This window comes from Canis lupus, chromosome 3 (genome assembly GCF_003254725.2).
Source record: "Canis lupus dingo isolate Sandy chromosome 3, ASM325472v2, whole genome shotgun sequence".
Classification (NCBI taxonomy): Eukaryota; Metazoa; Chordata; class Mammalia; order Carnivora; family Canidae; genus Canis; species Canis lupus.
The window spans coordinates 8,640,274-8,662,546 of NC_064245.1; the positions used below are offsets into that span (position 1 = coordinate 8,640,274).

The 22,273-nt window shown below is 35.9% G+C and overlaps 1 protein-coding gene across 1 annotated transcript in view; it reads left to right on the forward strand.

The window, feature by feature from the left end:
- Positions 1-22,273, forward strand: part of SLCO4C1 (solute carrier organic anion transporter family member 4C1) — a 76,179-nt gene that overhangs the window by 3,841 nt on the left and 50,065 nt on the right. Inside the window, exon 2 of the mRNA XM_025437890.3 lies at positions 136-399. Within this exon, the coding sequence (XP_025293675.3) occupies positions 136-399 (264 nt within the window). The remainder of the gene's footprint in view (positions 1-135; positions 400-22,273) is intronic.

The following is a 22,273-nucleotide window of genomic DNA, read 5'->3' on the forward strand; positions in this document are numbered from 1 at the left end:
ACAAAAAAAGTCAAAATAAATTCATAGCCAAACTTCAGTCGCAACCAAACGTTAGTATGCTGTGTTAAAAATTGTAACCCATATGATAAAGTTAATAAAAATCACCCACTTATGTTTTCTTTTCTCTCTTTTTAGGTGTTGTAGTAAACGGCCTCGTAAATATTAGCATTTCCACTATTGAGAAGCGCTATGAAATGAAGAGTTCTCTGACGGGCCTGATATCATCAAGCTATGATATCTCGTTCTGTTTGTTATCTTTATTTGTGTCATTCTTTGGTGAAAGAGGACACAAACCAAGATGGCTTGCATTTGCATCCTTTATGATAGGACTGGGAGCCCTTGTATTTTCAATGCCAAAATTTTTTAGTGGAAGATACCAATTGGGGTCCTTTTTTGAAGGTAAGTTCCTGTTGTGTTTTTGTTTTAATTTAAGAAGTATTGTAAAATAAGGCTTTTAACTCTGTATTCCAACTACTTTGTACAGGTAAGTAGGGTACGGATTTCGTCTCCTCCACTGCTTACTGCTTTGTTTTGATGTGAATTGTGTAAAATAGGAGATTACAGAGAATTCATTATTCAGAATTTATTCGCATTATTAATCCTTTGATACTCACTCCCCAAATTACGCAGTCCTCCTCAAAAAGCAATGATCGATTTTGTTTGTGCTTGTAACCTCATTGGGGTTCTAAGACCTATAGACTTCCCCTTTGTGGTTTTATTTGCTGAGCTTACAGGTCTGCCCCTGGACATGTTGATTCCTGATTCCTGAGTTAAAGAGAGGTGAAATTTATAGGAGAACTGAAGCTTTCTCTAGGAACTGAAGCTAGCTGTACTTATGACTGTAGTTTAGAGACTCAGAACTTCATGAGTTATCTAATGTGTTGCTCTGGTTAGTTGAGAAGTACATTATTCAAAGGCTCAAAAGGAAATTTGACTGTATTTCTACTCCTCCTCCCTGCCAAAGAATCATTTTTAATGGGAAAACAATTACATAGAGCCAGAGAGATATGCTAATGAAGTCCTTAACATTTTTATTGTCTTTCCTGGGACTATTAATAGCAAATATTGAGAAAAAGAGAGCTATAAAATGAACTTTTCAGGAGTTAGGTAAGTGAAGAAAAAGGCTTAGGGTAAGAAGAAAGGAGAATTGAGGCCTGCCGCAATATAGGCATTCTTTTTAAAAGGTTAAGGTTGTTACATTTGTGAGTTTTAATATTGAAAATTAATATTTGTTGTGCCCAAGATCGCAAATCCGAGAAACCACCAAGGAGCCGACACCGATGCAAACACACGAGGGTTTATTTACAAGCTCGAGCTTGGGTCCAAGTATATCCGACACAGCGGAGCAGGGACTTGGACCCCGAAGTGGGTTACAGCTGGGTTTTTTATAGCCTGGTCTAGGGGATTTCCAGAAGGGATGGAAGAATTCTAAGATGGGACTTTCTACCATGGGCCTGGGCTCTGTTGTCTTTCTGATAAGGGATTACCTGCCGAGGACATTGAGGACATTCTGCACTTTTTCCCCTTAAAGTTCAGCTCTTATTCACAGGGACCTAAGATGGCTGTACTTGTGTTAATGCTAAACTTTAGGTGGGATGGCCTTAATTTTTCTTGGCCTCCACATATTAATGTGTTAACATTCCTTTTTATTTAAAGATTTTATTTATTTACTCATGAGAGAGACAGAAAGAGTGGCAGAGACATGGGCAGAGGGAAAAGCAGGTTCCCTGGGAGGAGCCTGATGTGGGACTTGATCCCAGGACCCTGGGATCATGGGATCACGACCTGAGCCAAAGGCAGATGCCCAGGTGCCCCTAAAGTGTTAACATTCCTAAGACCAACTTCCAAATTATAGAATGACAACAAATAGGAAAATATTTTTAACAACTTAACAATAATATTTTTAACAATTATGCAGCGTGGTTTTGGGAGTATGCTTATTAGGTAAGCTGACTTTATTTTGGAAATAGAAATAGAATATGCAAGCAAATAGGACCAATAGAGGTTTATTTATTTATTTATTTATTTATTTATTTATTTATTTTCCAATAGAGGGTGTTTTCAAAGTGTGGTAGACTTTGGAGTACATGAGATAAGGAAAGTATGTTATCAGTGGAAAGATCACTTCTATAGATTCTAGTACATTATCTAAGATCTGACAAGATCTTAGATAAGGCCAGTGTCAGGCCAATGTCACATAATTTCACTGGAGGTAGTTTTAGGAACAAGGCACACTAGGTTTTAGTAAGACACCTCTGGAATTCAACAGTAAAGTAAAATCTAAACTTGAGTCTGTCACATAAGAAACATGATACCAATTCCATAATAGCGAAAATACCGTGTTTGTAGCATTTACGTGGTAATCTTTGTACTAAATCAAAGTCCTCACTCTTGCAGTTGATCAGATGCCCTACTTGTTCTTTAACTATATGAGCTTTGATAAAATCTCTGACTCTCTAACCAAGAACATAACACCTGTTCGAGTACTAAAGCTGATCTTCCTTCAGCAATCTTCCTAGCTTCATGTCTTTGCTGTACACACTTTGAATTGCAGCTAATCTGAACAATTTCTATTTCCCAATGGGAAATGACCACAAATTAAGGTGTGTGGGAGGGGGCTAGAGATAAAGCCAAGAAGATTGCTAAAACCAGGTCACAAACTTTTAGTACATTATGGTGTACTCTGCAAGTTTTCATCAAGTTCCATTTGATATGTCTTAGTGATATTTTTTATTATTTTACTTGAAGTAGATTAGATAGAGGGATTGGCTAATATGTGAGGTTTTTAGTCTACATTAGACTCATAATTTAAATAATAGCTTATCATCGGCAAATGGAAATCAAAACTCATGCAATGAATATTTATTGATACAGACCGTACATGTGTAATAAAACAAATTAATAAAACAGTTCCATGCCATTAGGATTTTATGCAGTAGTGGGAAGAAATACAAAGTTGATAAGCAAATAAACAAGATATTTGAAGATTAAGGGAACAAATAATATGGAGTAATAGGGTATAAAAGGGAAGATACATAGACAAAGGAAGGCCGTTGTGATAATAACTGGATAACGAGGACCCACTTTTCAAAGATGCTTTCCAGGCTGGAGAAAAACATAATATAGGGCCTTGGAGGAGGAAAGAGCTTGGTAGGTTTTAGGAATCATCACTTTGGCCAGCATGACCAAAGCAAGGGGAGGACACGGCATGAGATGAATTTAGAGAGATAGGTAGACACCAGCATGAGGGATTAAGATTTTCAAGTGCAGTGGGAAGTCATGAGAAAGTTTTCCTTTTATTTTTTAAAAAAGATTTTTTTTATTTGAGAGAGGGCAGGAAGCACATGATCGGCGGTGGGTGTGTGTGTGTGTGTGGAGAGTGGGCCGAGGGAGAGGGAGAAGCAGACTCCCCACTGAACAGGGAGCTCAACTACTGACTACTACTATGCAGGGCTCTTCCCAGGACCCCAAGATCATGACCTGAGCAGAAGGCAGATACTTAATGAACTGAGCCGCCCAGGAGCCCAGAGAAAGAGAAAGTTTTCCATAGGAAAGTGCATGATCTTATGTTTCAGAATGATCATTTTAGCTTCTTTTGTTCTGAAGAATGAGAGTAAATGGAAGAAAATCAGCTAGGAGGTTTTTTTTTTTTTTTTTTTTTTTTTTTTTACTAGAGTCCAGGTGAGAGATAAAGGTGGTTAGACTGGGTTGGTATCAGTATGGATCTAAAGGAGTGACTGATTCTCAATATATTTTCAAGGACAAAGAGATAGGACTTTTTGGTAGATTGATTACAGAAGAGGAGTGATTAATGACTCCTTGGTCTTTGGCTTGACCAGCTGGGGCCATTCACTAGAATGTAGAAGAATGGCATTAGTGGTGGAAGTTGAGAAATCAGGTTTGGAATTAGTGTGAACTGCGTATTATATATATGTTATAATATATGTTTTTGAACATAACATGTTTATATAAGTGTGCGAGTTACTCTTTAGTTTTCATTCCTAGAAGCGCTCAAATTGGGTTTGAAGGGCTTCCTCATTCTAATTTTTGGTAGATAATGCCACATTGACTTTTAGGAAGCGATGGTACTTTCAGAGTCAATATGTAAAAATGCCTTGTTGCTGTTTTGAATTTTTGCATTTTTTTCCCTTGAAGGTTTTCTTTAATATGTAGGTATTTACAATGTAGTAGATACAAAACTCAGGACTGAAACCACATTACATATCTAAAGGAAAGGAACCCAGGTATTTGGAAACAGAAGGAATCCTAAGTATCATAAATACCTGCTTTTACAATGTAGAACCTTAGGACAAGCGGTGAAGTGAATGATTCATACTGATTTCATAGAGAGTTCAATAATAGCTAAAACTAACTGTAGTTTTTATGCTTTGTTTAATGTTTTTAAATTTTTATTTCTCATAGGTTTATTAACTACATTGAACAGTTTCAATATTTTTATGAATTTATTCATTTTGAAGTGTTTACATATTGCATGATTTTTTTATGAATTTAAACCATTTCCCCCAATTTTAAATAGCCATTATAATAATCTGTACTTTTCTTAAAAACATAATTACATGGGATGCCTGCGTGGCTCAGTCGGTTAAGCGTCTGCCTTCAGCTCAGGTCATGATCCCAGAATCCTGAGATCTAGCCCCACATCCAACTCCTTGCTCAGTAGAGAGTGTACTTCTTCCTCTGCCCCTCTCCCTCTCTACTCCCTCCCCCTCAACTCTCTTTCTCAAATACATAAATAAAATCTTTAAAAATAATAATAACTTGTCTGTTCAAAAACTTAATCCACCTTTGCATATTTTAGACTCTATAACTAAAATTCTTAGTGATTTGTTCAAGTCCAAGAAGAGTGTGTAAGAAAACTGGAGATCAGTGGGAAAAGGAAACAAAGGAGTTGAAAACTTTCTGTAAATAAATTAGAAACAAGGGCATGTACAATCTTGTTAGGTAATATAAAATAAATAACCCAAAGAGCCTCACACTAACAAATCATTTTATTAGTTGAAATCATACATGTAATTTAATTTGAAAAGGACATTGAGAGAGTGTTTTCCTTTATGTGCTTTTTTGTTGTTGTTTAAACTTGAGAAAAGTCAGGGCTCAGTTTGTATGAAATCTCTGTAAGAGGAGATCAAGGTAATATAATATAGTTGGTAAGTAGAGGAAAACAAAATGTGAAATATGATAAGCATGTATAACTTCCACAGGTGTGAGAAAAACACAAAAGGAGGTCAAGAGTCAGCAAAAGGTAGAAAAGTGTGTTTGAAATAGCTTGAATTTTCTATTCTGTAAAAAATAAATTTAAGTAGGTTCAGGAAAGTATTGTTTTAAGGGAAACTTTTATGATGACCTAAGGGTTGGGGTGATTAACTTTGGAGATAATAACAGTTATCAAAGGAAGTTTTGGTGGTTATTGGTTACAAAAAAGAGGAAGAATTAAAATTGAGAGAAATGCTTCTCAGGACTAATTTTTATATATGGTAGCCTGAAAATAGAATAGTGTCATAAAATATTTTCAAGTAAATAATATTTGACATTCACTTTTGATATATCAATTTGTTATAACATGTTTTAATATAACTTTCAGGTATTGTAAACATGTAAAAGTAGATCTTTACCACATAACATTTTGTTTTCATCCAACCACTTTTTAATTCCTTGTAAATGAGTGTTAATTTAATGGTGTTATGGACAATAATCTTTTTGTCTCTTTGAGACTTTGAGAGGGTGGGGATCATTAGTAAATACTTAGAAATTATGGAGAAGTAATTACTAAGTCCAGTGAAACTCTTTTTCCCTATTGACCAATAATTGGATAACTTTTCCTAAGTTGTATTATTTTCACGTTTCTCTTTTCCATTCCTTCCCCTTAGGAAAAGATAGCTCTCAACACTTTCCATTTGCTTCAACATTAAATTTCTAATGTTTTAGATTGGTATTTCAGGAAGAATTCTGTACCAAAGGATGTTTGCTAAGCAAGGTGACTATTAAAATGTTGAGCTAGGAAAATAATTAGCTTGGGATTCAATATGTGATTTAATTTTAGTTACTATTTTGTATTTTATCTTCTTTCATAAGGATTTTTTTTAATATGGAATACGTGCCTAGATTGGAGAAGACATAGGGCCAAGAATCTTCTAATTTTACAATCGCTAACTTAATACAGTGCACTTTAATTTCACTGAGCCTCTGAGTGTTCTTCTTGCTTAATATTACTTCTTCCTTATAAAAAATCAGTTTTATTTTTCTTATATTTCAATTTTATTATAACAAATGAATAAAAAGCAAAAAGATATCTTAGAGATACAATGATGTAATAAAACAAATGATTCAAAAGAGTTATAAATTCTGTACATACAATAAAAGAGCTAGAATTAAGTTTTAGGGGTAGTCAGTGCTCCAGGTGAAACTAGCACAGTTTTTAATATTCAAGGCACTTTCGTCTTCCCCAAATTTCCTGGATTATATGAGTTACCCTGGATGCTTGCTACCATCATTTAATGCCCCTTGGGGATCCTGATTCAGCAAATCTGGAGGACTCAGGATTTTATTATTTTTTTTTAAAGCTACCCAGGTTATCTTATCAGTCCATTTGAGGAAACATATGTCCAAATTGGTGCTTAATTATTTTTGTAAAGTCTCAGCTGTGGACACATAAGAGGTTACTTTTCATTTTAAGATTATTGCTTTATAAATTCCTTTAAAATAGAAGTCTCACAACTGTCATGGAATACTAGATACTTTAATGTAGCCAGTTTTGTTGGACTTCAAATGACCACGCTTCTAAAATAGAGGAAACTAAGAGAGAAAATTAAGTAGGAAAGCATGTGTCAGTGACTTGTTAGCACAAACTCATTTCTGCTCAGAGCTATAATTTGTAGATAGAGATTTATAAGTGCATGCCCTTGAGCAAAGGAATATAATGTCTCAGCATTTCCCAAGTATGATCTGCAGAGCACATTTTCTGAAGCTATTAAACATATATTAAAAATATGTTCCATGGTTCAATGAGTTTGGGAAAATGGAAGTTAAGTGTCTCTGATGCATCTCTGTAAAAGTTGATGCAGTTTGTGAATCTTTAGCTAGAGGATGTGATATGTACCAAAAGACCCCACTGTTAACACTTGCCTCTTTTACTCTGCTTCTACTGCTCACTTTATGTTTTCTGCTCCAAAGAAGTGTTTTGGAGAACAGGCTTTGGGAATTCTGTTCCATGCTGTCTTATGTCGTTTTGAAAGGCTGTGTTGAATTTAGAAACTTCATTATGGCCAGCATTAGCACAGCCTGTGATTGATGGCAGGTGTTCAACAAAGGTTTGTTGAGTTGTCAAATATATTAATGAATGAATGGATCCTTTCAGCAAAAGCATAGTAGGAGTCTAATGACTTCCCTTCCACAGAAGGCAGTAGAGTAGTTAATGTCAGATAGAGGCAGTTTGGATGCTCTGTTCACATTTTAATATAAACTGGGCCTAAAGAGTAATGGGGAGTTTTTTTTTTTCTTTTTCTTTTTCTTTTTCCTTCTTTTTTTTCTTTTTCTTTTTCTTTCTTTCTTTTCTTCTTTCTTTTTTTCTTTCTTTCATTGGCCACTGAATTGGGGGGAATTGTGTTATCAGAGGTATCAGAGGCAAAGCATTGACGGTCTTTATGGGTGAGATTTGGGATCTGAAAAATTTGCAGTGTGGAAAAAGGAAGCTAAAACGAGAAGCATATTCAGAAATAGTAACACAATGCTTTGATACTCTACTTTTGTTTTTTGTCTTAATTGCTTGCTAAACTGTTGATTTCGCTGTGTAGCTACCATGCTTCTAAGGTGATGCTAAAATGGCAGAGTGATAGTGATTACCTTTATTTGCTTTCATGTATAAAATAAAAGGAAATGCTCTGATAAGGCATTCAAGTCGACCAGAGGCATAGTTGTGTCTTACTGGTATACTGTATGGGAGGTAATTATTAAGCAATGCTTTTTGTCGCTTCCTCAGAAAGGTTGGTAAGAATGTGGTTTGTGGCAAGAAAGAAATGAGGAAATTCTATTTTCTAAGTCACTGTTCTTAAAAATGCATCAGTTAGCCATTGTGTGTTTTAATGTATTTTTCCCTTTATTTTAATACTATGAGCACATCACATTGAGTAAAAGTATGCAGCAGTTGAGCAGGGATATTAGGGTCAGACAAAGCTGAATTTAAATTTTTACTTGAATGCGGTGTGATAGAGCTATGTGGCCCTGGACAAGCTTTACTATAAATTATGATGATGATAATAACCCCTACCTCATAGGAGACTGTACACATACAGTGATAAAGTAGTGCCTGGTGCATGGTAAATGCTCATTAAATGGTAGCAATGAATAATAATAATCTCATGATTATTAAGTAATGGCTATTTAAGTAATGGAGTTTTTTGTGTGAACATAGTTCTCATTTCTCTACGTTGGATGCACAGGAGTAAAACAACTGGGTCATGTAATGGTTCAAAATTTTTTTTTTTTTTGAGAACTGTTTAAGATAGCAAAAAACTATCTTGGTTTTGTTTAGTTATTAGCAGTGATAGTTACAAAATCATATGAACAACTAAAAATTTTTCAAAATGATACTTTTTTTTTTTTGGTCAGTTTCACTTGATATTGGTAAATCTCTAAAGTCTGGCTCAACACTTCCAAAATAATATATTTAGGGAGTGTTTTAGCTATATTCTTAGGTGGTAAGAAAATTTGGTATAGCTCAGCTTAAATGAATCTACTCAAAATACTATACTAAAATATTATTTTTTAAGTAGTCAAAGTGCTTCTTTATCCTTAATTTCTTATCTATTTTTAAACATGGCACATCCTTTGCAAGCCCTTCAGAAGATTAAAACCAAACAAAACCAAAAAGAAATGGGATAAAAGGGGAAAAATGGCATAAATGCAACTAGAAAGGAAGGAAGTAAATTTTCCTAACACAAGTTAGGATTACCCACTGCTGATATTGTTTAGCCTTCTTAATGTATATATATGTTTATACACATATTCATAGTCACATATTATACACACACTTAAATTACACAGTCATTAACACATACTCATGCACACTCACATCCACATACTCTTACCAACATTTATACATCTTACATCACATTTATACATTATGCATTTATTTATTTTTTTACATTATGCATTTAAATATACATTCTAAGGAAACATCATTTTGAATTTTTAGATACCTACTTTTTGTTTAAGAATATATATTGGACATGGTTATATGTTAAAAAACAGTTTCAAAATATTTATGCTTTTATATTCATTTTATACATAGCCTATTTAATCAGCCCTCTTTTGTTGTGTTTTTATTAACACATTTTTCTGGTTGGAGAAGACATATGGATCATTGCGGACAATTTGGATAATACTAAGAAATAGAGAAAAAAGCAATTCATTATTTTTTCTCAAGGAAAGCAATGTTGAGACTGTTAATGTTTTTAGTATGCCTATTTCTTATAGAGTTAATATAATATTTTGTATAATTTGTAACCTTTGAGCATTCTTATTCTTGCATAACATTCCATTTTAAACTTTAACCATTCTCATAAAGTTGAGTATTTATATTTAAAAAGTTTTTTATTGTAAATTACCTCATGCTAACATTGTTACATTTAAAGATTTTACTATATTTTGGTAATTGGGCAGTATATAACATTTTGTAATTGGCTTTTTCACTCAGAATAATTCTCTAAAAACTCATCGGAGTTGTATTTATCAATTATTCATTCCTTTTTATTGCTAATTACTAAGTAGTTCATTTTATGGATGTATTATGCATGGTTTGTTTAACAATTCACCTATGAAAGGACATCTTAGCTGATCCGTTGTTTGGCTGTTACAAATAAAGTTATGCACATTTGTACAGATTTTTGTGTGAACATAGTTCTCATTTCTCTAGGTTGGATGCTCAGGAGTAAAACAACTGGGTCATGTAATAGTTCAGTTTTTTTTGTTTTTGTTTTTGTTTTTGTTTTGAGAACAGTTAAACTATTTTCCAGAGGGACTATACCATTTTATAGCCCACCAGCAAAGTATGAGTGATCCCATCCTTGCCATCCTTTGGTGCTGTCATTATTTTTTATTTTAGCCATTCTGATAGATTGCAAAGAAATCTCACTGTGGCTTCAACTTGCATTTTCCTGATATCTGATGATGTTGAGCATCTTTGCTCGTGTTCATTTGCCATCTGTTTAACCTTGATGTAATGTCTGTTCATGTTTTTTGCCCATTTCCTAACCAGATTGTTTAATTTTTACTGTTGAATTTCGAAAGCTGCTTGTGTATTCTAAGTCCTAGATCTTTGTCAGATAGATGATTTGCAAATATTTTCATCTAATATGTAGCTTATCTTACTTTTAACAGGGTTTTTTCACAAGACCAAAAGTTTTAATTTTGAAGTTCAGTTTATCAATTTTTCCTTTGATGGATTTCATTTTTGTTGTCAAGTCTGAGAATTCTATACCTAGTACTAGATCCTAATGGGTTTCTATTTTTTTAAATGTTAATAAGTTTTTCATCTGTGATATATTTTGAATTTTGACTCTCTTTATATTCCTGTTAGTACTAGCACTAATTTTTTTCCTTTAATAATCCAAACACATAAGAAATGTATTTGTCACAATAATCAGACTGATTGGAAAGGGGAAAATACATAGCAGTCACTAGTTCAGAGAAATCCTGAGATCCCACTAGGAAGATGTTATGCTTGTTCCTTGAGTAAACCTGCTTCTTGGGAGGGTCTCAGTGTTCTCTGTTGGTACTTTTTTATCGGCTTTGGCTATATTTGAAGAGGGCAAATGGAGAATATACTCCTTGGATGGTTAGAATCTGTAGTAGCCTATTTCTTACCTATAGAAATTTGGGAGCTAATGGTCATTTTCATACTCATTCAGTCATATTCTCCCGAGAAGAGGCTAGTGGTTCATTTGGTAGTATAACTGTTTTAAAAACCAGCTTGTTATCTAATTGTTTCAGGTATATGTGCCAATTACCACACTCCTAGTTTTGTTGTATGTCTTATCTTTCTTAACCTCATGACTCTCTCTGGACTTAATTAAGCATATTGGACTAATGGGAGAGCCATACCCTTAGGTACTTCTCTCTAAGCTACATTTTCCAATTAAAAGTATTTGCTTGGTACCGTCTTAATTCATTTAATGGGTATTAACAATGAGTATGGCCAGAGCCTTGTTTTTCTCCATGCCACAGTATGTTTTAATTGACCTTTGTTGCTCAGAGAAGACTTCTGAATTTTATCTTTTATATGATTTGGATGAGAAGCAGTTGTCTCTTCCACCTCTAAAGTTCTAATCATCCTATCCCCTTTCATTCCATCCAGAATACTTTGCACAGACCCACTGGCCACTCACAATGTCATTACTGTCTGTTATTTGAGTTATTGGAAGAGGTCAGAAAGGCAATGTCCCATAAAGCTCTGTAGCATGTTAAAATGTATTATTTAAAAAAAGAGTTTCAGCGTTGAGATAATGCATCATTGTTCAGCATATTATCTGGCATTGGGTAGACAGTTGGTAGATACTTGTTGAATAGAGAGGGACACTCTCTAAGGCACAGAAGAGCCCATCACATAAAAGAGGGCAGATGGGAAGAAGGAACTGTTTCAAAAAGTTAATAAAAAAACAAACTTACAGGATTTCTTCATTGAAATAATTCTGAGGATCTTGAGTAATACTGAATTGCTCATGGAGTCTCTGGGAATAATGTGAAAAACATTTATTTCTTGAACAATTATCTGTAGCCATGCCATTTTTTTTTTTGTAGATTATATTTCCTATTATCTCCATTTTGTTATCAAGCTGGTCATGTTTCCAATTTCAGTGTTGTAAAAGCAGTTAATTGTTATAATAAAAAGTATTTTACCTGCTTGAGTTTTTAAGAGACTCCGTGGTATTAAGAAGAGGACATAATAACTAAATATATTACATTTGCTAAATATGAAATTTTCCAGGATACAGTTTTTTGTGACAGAGTTCTGGTTACTGCAAACTGAAACATATTTTGTAGACCTCATGTAGCATTTAAATTTCATTTATTACTGTTTTTAGTCTATGATTTCTGTCCATTGTTTTTCATATTAATCTGTTATATTCTGACATTTCAAATTCATTTTTGGCACTTATTCTTAATTTCTTTAAAAATTTTTATTACTATAATATTTAGTGCATATATATTTTGTATTTGTCAGGTTTTAATTTTAATTTTTATATTATGTACTACTATTACTACATGAGACTGATTTTTGGGGGAGGAATGCAGGGTTATAATTTGTTCATCATTTTCAGTAGCTACTTTTTCAGTTTTTTTTTTTTATGAATTGAATTAACATCCAGGATATTTTGCTATGAAATTTAATTCATCATATACTCTTAAAAAAAAGATTTTATGTATTTATTTATATATTTATTTGAAAGTAATACACGGAGAGTGAGGTGGGGAGGGGGCAAAGGGAGAGGAAGAGGGAAAGAATCGCCAGCAGACTCTGCGTGGAGTATGGAGCCTGGTACGGGGCTTGATCTCATAATCCCAAGATCATGACCTGAGCCCAAACCAAGAATTGGACGCTTAACGGACTGAGTCACACGCATGTGCCGAATCTTACATTCTTATGGTAACCCTTATTTTTTGCAAATTCAAAAAGACTTGTAGGATATAATTTGTACTGGATAGAAACTACGTGGCTGTGCTACCCTTCAGAGGCAAGGTTGCCAAGTAAGTTTCAGAGACCGAGTTGACATGTTATAAATGGGGAAATTCTAAGTCCCATGGACAGAAACCAAAGCCCCCCACAAGTAGGTTTGGAAAGCACAAGTAATTAGGTAGGCAAGCATCTCAGATTTGCATGCTCCTTGTTCTGCTTGCCTTGTATATGAATGTAAAGATGTTTTTGCAACTTGTTAATGCTCACTTGAGTATATCCTTTGTGGAAGAAGTTCTCAGGAAGAAAAGATGGTCTGGATAGTGAATGTCACTCAGTGTCTTGTGGAATTGTACCATGTCAAAAGTGGCCATAATGACATAAGCATGGATTCAAAAACATGCCTTTCCCTCCTCAAGACTACGCTAGCTATTCCCACTACAGATTGACTGATTTATTTTTTAACCATAGGGGCCAGTTCTGAGAGCTTCTGATATGCCAGTATTCTCCAGGGCAACAAATATTCCCAAAGGCAGTTAAAATGTATCTTTCCTGGTTGCAAATTATCCTCCTGACTCAATTGTATATTCCAGATGTGAATTTCTTTTCATTGCCCCCAAAGCCTCTACCAACACTCAACACTGTTTGCCTTACAAAATGCTCTATTCATCATTATTATATCCTATACAACATCACTTCTGACCAAGAAACTTACATGCAGCAAAAGAAGTATAGTAAGAAAGTCCTTTTTTATGAAATTCATCTGTGTGTCTTACTGTGTGCCCTAAACCCAGAAACTACTGACTTGTTGGAATGATGTCCATTGTATTATAATTTGCAGCATAAAATTCTCTTCCCTATAGAACATGGTATATATGTTAAATAAGACAGAAACCACTCTGCATCCTTTATAGTTATAATGCATAGAGTAAGGAGCTAGGAAGTGGCAAGGGACTAGTGCCTCTTCCTTCTGTATTGAAATTTTTAGAAATTTATAGAATTTTGGCTTTCTGCCTTGATCTTGTTGAGTCCTAGTCCCCACAGGATGAAAGCTTCCATCAGATAACTCAGTCATTATTCCCTTAAAGCTGAGACGACTCTAATTATATTTTTAAAGAACTATTTAAATACTCAACAGGAAGAGAAGATGGTCACTGAACTGGCTGAAATTAGATTACTAAAGGGATATTGCGTTCTTTCTTTCTATACAGTATCCAAAAAAAAAAAAAATGTGTTTTGGACTGAGGGAATTCATTTGGGTGCTTCTTAACACTCTCACACCCAATAGTACTTGTTAAAAGGATAACTATGGCAACCAGAGAGAGATAAAGCAGCTGAAGACTTGCAGATGCTGTGTAAAGTCCCAGATCAGTTGAGGTACAGGCAGGTACTAAAGGGTACACAACCTGGATGATGGGAAACAAGCGATGTTTGTCAACTCAGGCTTTCTGACCAGCTACGGAAGGAAGCACTGCAGAGCTTGTTAATTGTCCCATTGTTCTTGTCTTCCTCTGCCCATTATATGAAGACCACTGGTGATGACCAACATTTCAGCGTTGGGTTCAGGTGGCAGAGTAACTGGATTGACATTACCCCAGGGTGATGTTTTGGTGATAGGTTCTTGTGGATTTCTTGTGTTGGAGATGTTTTCAATCTGGACAAAGATTAAAAATGAATGCTAAGCTACCAGAAAAACAAAAAAATGGACAATGCTGGATATGATCTGTTTGTCCTTTCAGGTCTGTCAATCATTTTATCATCTTGTTTTATCAACCTGTTTAATAGAATAAACCCCATGGACTGTATTGCCTTGGCACTTTTGCCACCTGGCTTCTAGTTGGGTTTAGCCAATGAGAGTTTGCCTATTGGAAAGAAAGAGGTTGTGAAGCTTATTTCCCTGCTCTGTTCCCCACTAGAGTTGGTGCAGAAGTCGCTGTGCCTTTACCTACACTACAGTTTTTGCACTGTTTTGGTAATTGCCTAGGGATACTGGCACTGACTGTTTGTTCCTTTAACTCTCTTTTAGAAAAAAAAAAAAATGTTAAATTTCCGTCAGTTATCCCTTTTGTCTGTCTTCTACTGTAATCTTAGCTGATACATAAAAAATAGTCCATATATATTTTCTAGCATTTGTCTTTAAAAAATATTTTGACTTAAAGTTTTTCCTTATAACTGACTGCTATTTTTTTTAAAGGTTTTATTTATTTGAGAGAGAGAGAGAGAGAGAGAGAGAGAGAGGGAGAGAACAGGGGGAGGGGCACAGGGAGAGAATCCCAAGCGGACCTTCATGGCCAAGCACTCAGTCTCACCACTTTGAGACCAAAACACAAGCTGAAACCAAGAGTTTGACCCCAACCGAGTCACCCAGGTGCCCCCAAATGACTGCTGTTTTGAAATGAATTAGTGCTAGTACTTTATAACAACTGGGGAAGCTTTATATTTTCCTCTCTATATTGAAACCGTTTAACACACAGGGTTGATTATTTTTGATTGAGCTTTGATGTCAATTCTCCAGAAAAGACATTTAGAAGTAGACTTTTGCTTTCCATTTCAATTTATTTCAGTCATGGATTCATACAAATTTTATATATAAGTTTAAATCAATATTTTTATTTTAAGACATTTTCTAATTTCTTGGTATGAGATTATACATAGGATATTCTAATGTTTTAAAAAAGGTTTTATGCATTTGTGGTCATTCCTATTACTTCCACAGTATGTTGGATTCTACTTTTCTTATCTTGTGAGTTGTGGCCACTTAGGTTAGGGGTTTGTATCCTAGATACAATCTTAGATGCAATCTACTTATCTTAGATAAGATAAGTAGACTGTTAGAAATTATATTAAAAGTTTTTGTCTTTTTATTTCATCTTAATAGAATCCCTTATAGAAATCTTTTGAATTTTCATTCCAAAGATCTAAGTAACCAATTCGCTTTATGTCACCATTAACCATGTGATGAATCTGTTAAAAGATTAGGCTCTTTAGTCTTAGAGATTTTGGAAGCAGTTAATCTAATCCTGATTTTGCTCATTTGTAAAATGTGAAAAGTAATGGTACTTCCTTCATAGGTCGTTTCTAGGGATTAGATTATACATGATAGGGAAGGATCTTGCATAAGATGATCACTCAGTAAATATTACTGTTATTGCTATTAACATAAATGAGGATCAAATATAAGTAAGGCATGATTAGTGAGAACCTGGTGAGTCATTGAGGCAGTTAGAACTTCAGAGTACATAGTCACAGACTGGAGAAGGATAGTAGTAAGTGAAGAAAGCTTTTCCCTTGAGCGTCTCAGGGGAAGTGGAATTTGAGCTGGACTTGAACAGTGGGTATGATTAGGAAAAGCATATGATGTGGCCATATTCCTTTTAGGCAAGGAATACAATGTTGAATGATTCTTATGTTATAAGCTTGATGACTAGAAAACAGATGGTATAAACAGATATTGGGAAATCAAAGAAGGTGGTGTTTTGAGAATGATGATGAGTTTTATTTTAGACATTTGAGGTAGAAGTTTGACATCAGAAATATAGTTCTGTAGCGTGAGAGACACTGGAAGTTTAAAATTGATAATGGGAGTCATCTTCCCAGTTTCTTCTTCTTTTTTTTTTTTTTTAAAGATTTTATTTATTTATTCATGAGAGACATACAGAGAGAGACAGAAATATAGGTAGAGGGAAAAGCAGGCTCCATGTGGGGAGCCCGATGTGGGATTCAATGCCAGGACCCTGGGATCACACCCTGAGCTAAAGGCAGATGCTCAACCACTGAGCCACCCAGGCATCTCATCTTCTCAGTTTCTACATTTGTGATAGTGGATGTTCATCCCAAAGGTGAGAAGAAATGAGAGAGGGTGAAAGGCAAAATCCTAAATCTTGGCAATAGGAATCATTAAGAGATCACTGATAAAACTGACTCTGTAAGTTTTAAGTCTATCCATGCCAGGGTTAAATTAAAGACATTTTAATTACTTAAGGTTTTTTTGTTTCCCTTGGCCCCTTTACCATACTTGATTTTTTTTTTTTTAACTTTCATTCATTTATGATAGTCACAGAGAGAGAGAGAGAGGCAGAGACACAGGCAGAGGGAGAAGCAGGCTCCACGCACCGGGAGCCCGACGTGGGATTCGATCCCGGGTCCCCAGGATCGCGCCCTGGGCCAAAGGCAGGCGCCAAACCGCTGCGCCACCCAGGGATCCCCCTTTACCATACTTGAAACCAGTATTCTTCCAAAGTGTGTTTTATAAGCCTGTTCTACTAGATATTGCACATTGATGGAGAAAAAAAAAGGTAACTTAAATATATGATATGTTGTGAAAACTCTATCATATTATGTATAAATGTATGCTTATTACTTTCTAAGAGGAGGGAATAATAAAGAGTATAGGTATTTATTGCCTTCGCTAATTTGACATAGAAGCCCAGAGTTCACGGAGATGCTCAAAAGCCTAGGGTTCCATAAAATATACTTGGGGAAATCTTGCTTTATAGCTCCCTGGGTGATAGTTCAGCTCCTTGAATTGTGGCTCAGAGATCATGGAGCGTACACTGGGGGATTAGAAGACTAGGAATCGGATTATTGGGTTACGTTAGAAAAACCTACCTGTGCACAGCAGTGACTTTGAGCTTCAGTTTCCTCATTTAAAAATGATTAAAGAAAGTTGTTGTGAAGATTAGGTTAGGAAATGATTGTGAAAGCCTTGAGTGTTGAGAAGCACCAGAAAGTATAACGGTATTTGTTTATATAGTTTTTTTTCTCTCCTGAACAATACAGTCTGAATAAATAAGGATATATTTAGTGAAAGGTTAGCATATTGTCAGAAGGTGTTATTCATATTTGTAACTCCAGTTGTTTCCCTTTTGTGTATTCATAAGTTGCTCACTAACATTTTTGGAATTTCGTATCCATCCCATAGTACACAGGTAACCTCTGGCCACCTGTGTATTCTGAAGTCATTTCCAAGTCCTTGTAACACTTTGTATATTATAGTGTTGGAATTCTCTACAAAGAATATTGCCAAAAGTCCATAGGTCTGTGCAATTTGGAGTGTCTCTTCGAAGTCCAGTCCAAGTTATATGTTGGTGACAACTGTTGATGCCATGCTTTCTTGGCACCCAGTTATGGAGATTGAAGTATATAGATTTCCATACATATTTTTCGATGTTAGGGGCATTTTCTAAATTATTATTATTTTTAGAAGATTTTATTTATTTATTCATGAGAGACACAGGCAGAGGGAGAAGCAGGCTCCCTGCGGGGAGCCCGATGGGGGACTCGATCCCGAGGCTCCAGGATCACGCCCTGAGCCGGAGGCAGACATTCAGCCGCTGAGCCACCCAGGTATCCCCATTTTTAAAAATTAAATCTTTGAGTATTTTATTCCATGATGTTAGAGTCTTTTCTTTAGAAACTTAAATTATCTCCTTCAACCACCTTATGTGATTAAAATTTCCTGTGTTTATCATTTACTTCTCTCACTTTCCTCATTTCTATACTATATGCCTGGTTGCTCTTTTCGCTTCCAGCATCTTTACATAGATGCTGTTACAGCTCTTTTAGAGAATCATTGTCTTGACTCCGGTTCCCCATAGGAGGTGAGTGAGCAGGCTAGCATCCTAGGCAGGTTGATCTTTTCATCTCCCACAAAGATAGAGTCCTGAATTGTCTGGGATTCCTTGGGCAACATCTTGCTACCCCCTCAACCCTCAATTTTTATGAACAGCAGCAGCCCAAGAAGTCCCTCTATCACCTGGCTCACATCCTGTTCCTATATCACTTGTGGCAGGCAAGGTAAATGTGCACCTGAGAGTGTGGCTCCTCACGTTCAGGAAGAGTATTTGTCTTGCTCCTTTCTCTGATCTTCTGTTACCAGCTGCCCTTAGCCCTGGGCAAGAAGGCCCTGCCCTGAGCCACGTGCAGAGAGAGAACCCCCCCCCCCCCCCCCCCCCCGCCACAGACACCGAAACTCAAACATAACTTGATTTTCTCTTTAAAGAAACTTAAAAAAAAGGGTTGTGGAAAGTTTGGTAACAAGATTAGTGAAGAGAAGTTGTAGGAGGGGGATGTGGGGATGAACTATATACTCTCTAGGCCAAAAGATGCTGCTTAGACTCGGGCCTGGCCAAGTTGAAAGAAAAGCAACTTCCCTTTCTCCTTCAGGGCAGTCACTAGGGGATGAGGTGGGGGGCATGGGGGGAAGAAAATTAGTCATTCCCTGGGAAGGGAGGTAGAGAAGCTGTTTTTGTTTCATGTTAGCCACCTCAGAGTACCTGGCGCAGGTACTTATGCAGACTGGGTTCCTTAGAAAATCATGCTGCTTCTCAGGAGATGTGGGTACCTCCTAGAAATTCAAAAAGAAAAAAAAAGTGTGACTGGGGGAGTGAAATCTCGTTGCAGACTACAGCCTTCTGACCTGCCCTTGGCAGAGGATGGGCCCAGAGGAAACCATGGTCTCTTAACTTGTAGGTTTTGAAGGTAAAAGCCTGGGAAGGAGTAGGCGCTGGGCCTCTGAAGGGGGAAGGTGGGTTGGGCTGAGCTTTATCTTTAACTTATAAATAGCTAGGTATAGAGATTTTTCATTTTCCCTTTTGCCTTTAGTCTCTGCACATGGTAGTGGGTAGGTCTGGACCCTGGTTGTCCTTTACGTCAAGTTCTGAGCATTAGTTTTAGTGGAAACACTCCGTTTACGAACAGCGTAGGCGCTCCCTCTTGTGGTGTATTGTCAAATCACATGCTTTTAAATCAGTGTGGGAAGTATTTTGTCCAGAATTTTTAGATTTCTCATTAGATGTTGAAATTCTAGGTTCACTTACTTTCCTCAACTAATGATACTGCAGAATGCACGTAATAGGTAAGCCTAGCTGTTTAAAAATCTGTTTTATGACAGGTGCAAATTAATAAATTATAATTTAACATTACTTACGATGAATGGTCTCCTTCAGGTCTCCGTGGCATCTCAGAAGGAAGTATTTCTTGATAGGCTGAAATGAACCCTCTAGTAGTTTTTGTCTTCAGGAAAGGTTAATTCCATGAGATTTGTAATATGTTTAAATATTTGTCGTCTGTCTAAATACTTGAATGATAGTTTGAGTATAAGATTTATGAGTCACCTTATCTTTCATTGATTCCTTTCTTTAAATCATTCCTTTGCTTTATAAGATTAATGTTGTTCTAGAGAAGTCTGACGCCGCCTGTTTTTTTTTTTTTACTTCCTCTAATAAGTGATTGTCTTTTTTCTAGAACATACAAATAAGTCTTCTTCATCTTTAAAATCCAATAACCTTATAAGAGAATAGTCTTGAAAGTTCTGCATCAAATTTTTTCCTGAGATGCTCTTTGCCTTTTTTTTCTTTGCCTTTTTAAATTATTGATCAGCCTTCATTTCTTTCTCTTTTAAAGATTTTATTTATTTATGCATGAGAGACCGAGAAAGAGAGAGAGAGAGAGAGAGAGAGAGTCAGAGACACAGGCAGAGGGAGAAGCAGGCCCCATGTAGGGAGCCCGACGTGGGACTCGATCCCGGGTCCCCAGGATCACCGCCTGGGCTGAAGGCAGGCGCTCAACCCCTGAGTCACCCAAGGATCCCCTGTTTTCAGTCTTTGATTTTAAGAAGCGATTGTTGTCATCACTTTTAAACTATGGCAATATGGTAATTTTTAAATCAACATCATAGTGTCATTTTTCTGGAGACCGCGCTGCCATGTGTTTTGCTTTTCCTTTTTGGTTATTATTCACCTTCGAATGAGGCAGCTTTTTGTAAGATGTCTTGGTTAACTTTTTGTAAGATGCTTTATTAGTTTTCTATTGCTGCATAACATATTATGCGAACTTAACTTGAAACAGCGCAGGTATCTTACTGTGTCCGTGGGTCAGGAGGCAGGCATAGCTCAGCTGAGCTTTCTGCTCGGAGTCTGCAACTTGGGGTGTCACTGGCTACATTCCCATTTGCGGCTCTCTCTAGAGAAGAATCCTTTTGCCAGGCTCATTAAACTGTTGGAAGTGATGGTTTTCTGGGGTTGTTTAACTGGGATCTCCGTTTCCTTGATGATCACCATTGAGTGTGGCTGTCAGCTTCTAGAAGCTCCTCACATTCCTTGGCACGTGGTCTTCTCCATGTTTAAAACCAGCAACAGCTCACAGAATCCCTCCTTGGCTTCAGACTTTAATGACTGATGCTCCTGCGAGAGCAAGAAAACCTCCACGCCTTAAGGGGCTCGTAGGATTGGATTGAACACAACCAGATAATCTCCCTTCTCATTAAGTTACCTGATTACTGATCTGATTAAGTTACCTGATTACCTGATTACTTTCCGTGTGGAAACTCTTCGCCACAGTAACAGAATCAAAAGTGAATTAGGATGGGGGATCTCGGGGACCACCTTGGAGTTCTCATATAATATTAATGCAGCATAGGGACTGGCACCCTGTTCTGGACAAGTCGGGATTCTCTCTGCTGCAGATGGATGTTCATCATGATGTAGTTTTTAATTTCTTCCCACACCCAGAGCTTGCTGTTCAAATGTAGGTAGACTCTTTCCCTGGCACTTCACCTCTGTGACAAGCTGTATTTTTTGTTCAGCCTCACTGCACTTGCTTCGCTGTGATACTAGGTAGACCGTAAGCTTCCCATCGGATGTTCACATTTATGTCTAAGTGTCTTCAATTTATTTTTCCTATTGTAAGTTGTTTTCTTTCCTTCCATCTCATCATCTAACTTGTATATGTGATGCCTACTGATCTTTTATTTATTAATTTTATATTTATAAATTATTACTTGTTTTCTTACCGTTTTAATAGTGTTTCCATTGATTTTTTTCATTGTCCCAGAGACAGTTGCGATTTCTGCATATAGAGATGGTTTTACCTCTTGATTCTGATTTGTGGGCCTTAAGTTTCTTTCCCCCTCTCTAAAACAATGCTGAAAAGTTGCAAAGACGGTGAGCATCCTTATCTTACTTCTGACTTTAGCAGTATGTTTGTGTGCATATTTGTACACATGTACACTTTATACATACATGCCCATATATTTATGGCCATATGCCCATATATTTGATCATGTTAGAGAAATATCTATTACAATCTTATGTTGATTATATGATTTGTTGTTGACATTTGTCATATGTCTACTTAAAATCTGTGAAAGTGATTGTTTGACTTTTCTAGTTAGATCAAATATGTTAAATTTTCTGAATAGATTTCCTACCATGCATCTTTAAAAAGTTGTCCTATATTTCATAAATATGTTGCTGGATTTTGTCACTATATTATTTTTTTGCATTGATATTCAGATATGAGATTGGTCTATGAGTTTGTTTCGTGGTGGTATCCATTTGTACTCAATTTATAGAAATATTATAATTTCTAATCATTTTTCTATATTCTGGAATATTTTAAGTAGCATTAGATACATTATTATTATAGCTATTGTCATTATTATAATTATTTAATATTTCAAGTTTTGGTAAAATTCATCTCTGAAATTATCTGGTTTTGAGAATGAATCATTTTTGATTTTCAAATTTATTTGCTAGAAATCTGCCCTAAATTAGTCTCTTGTGAATTTTAAAAAATAGTCATCAC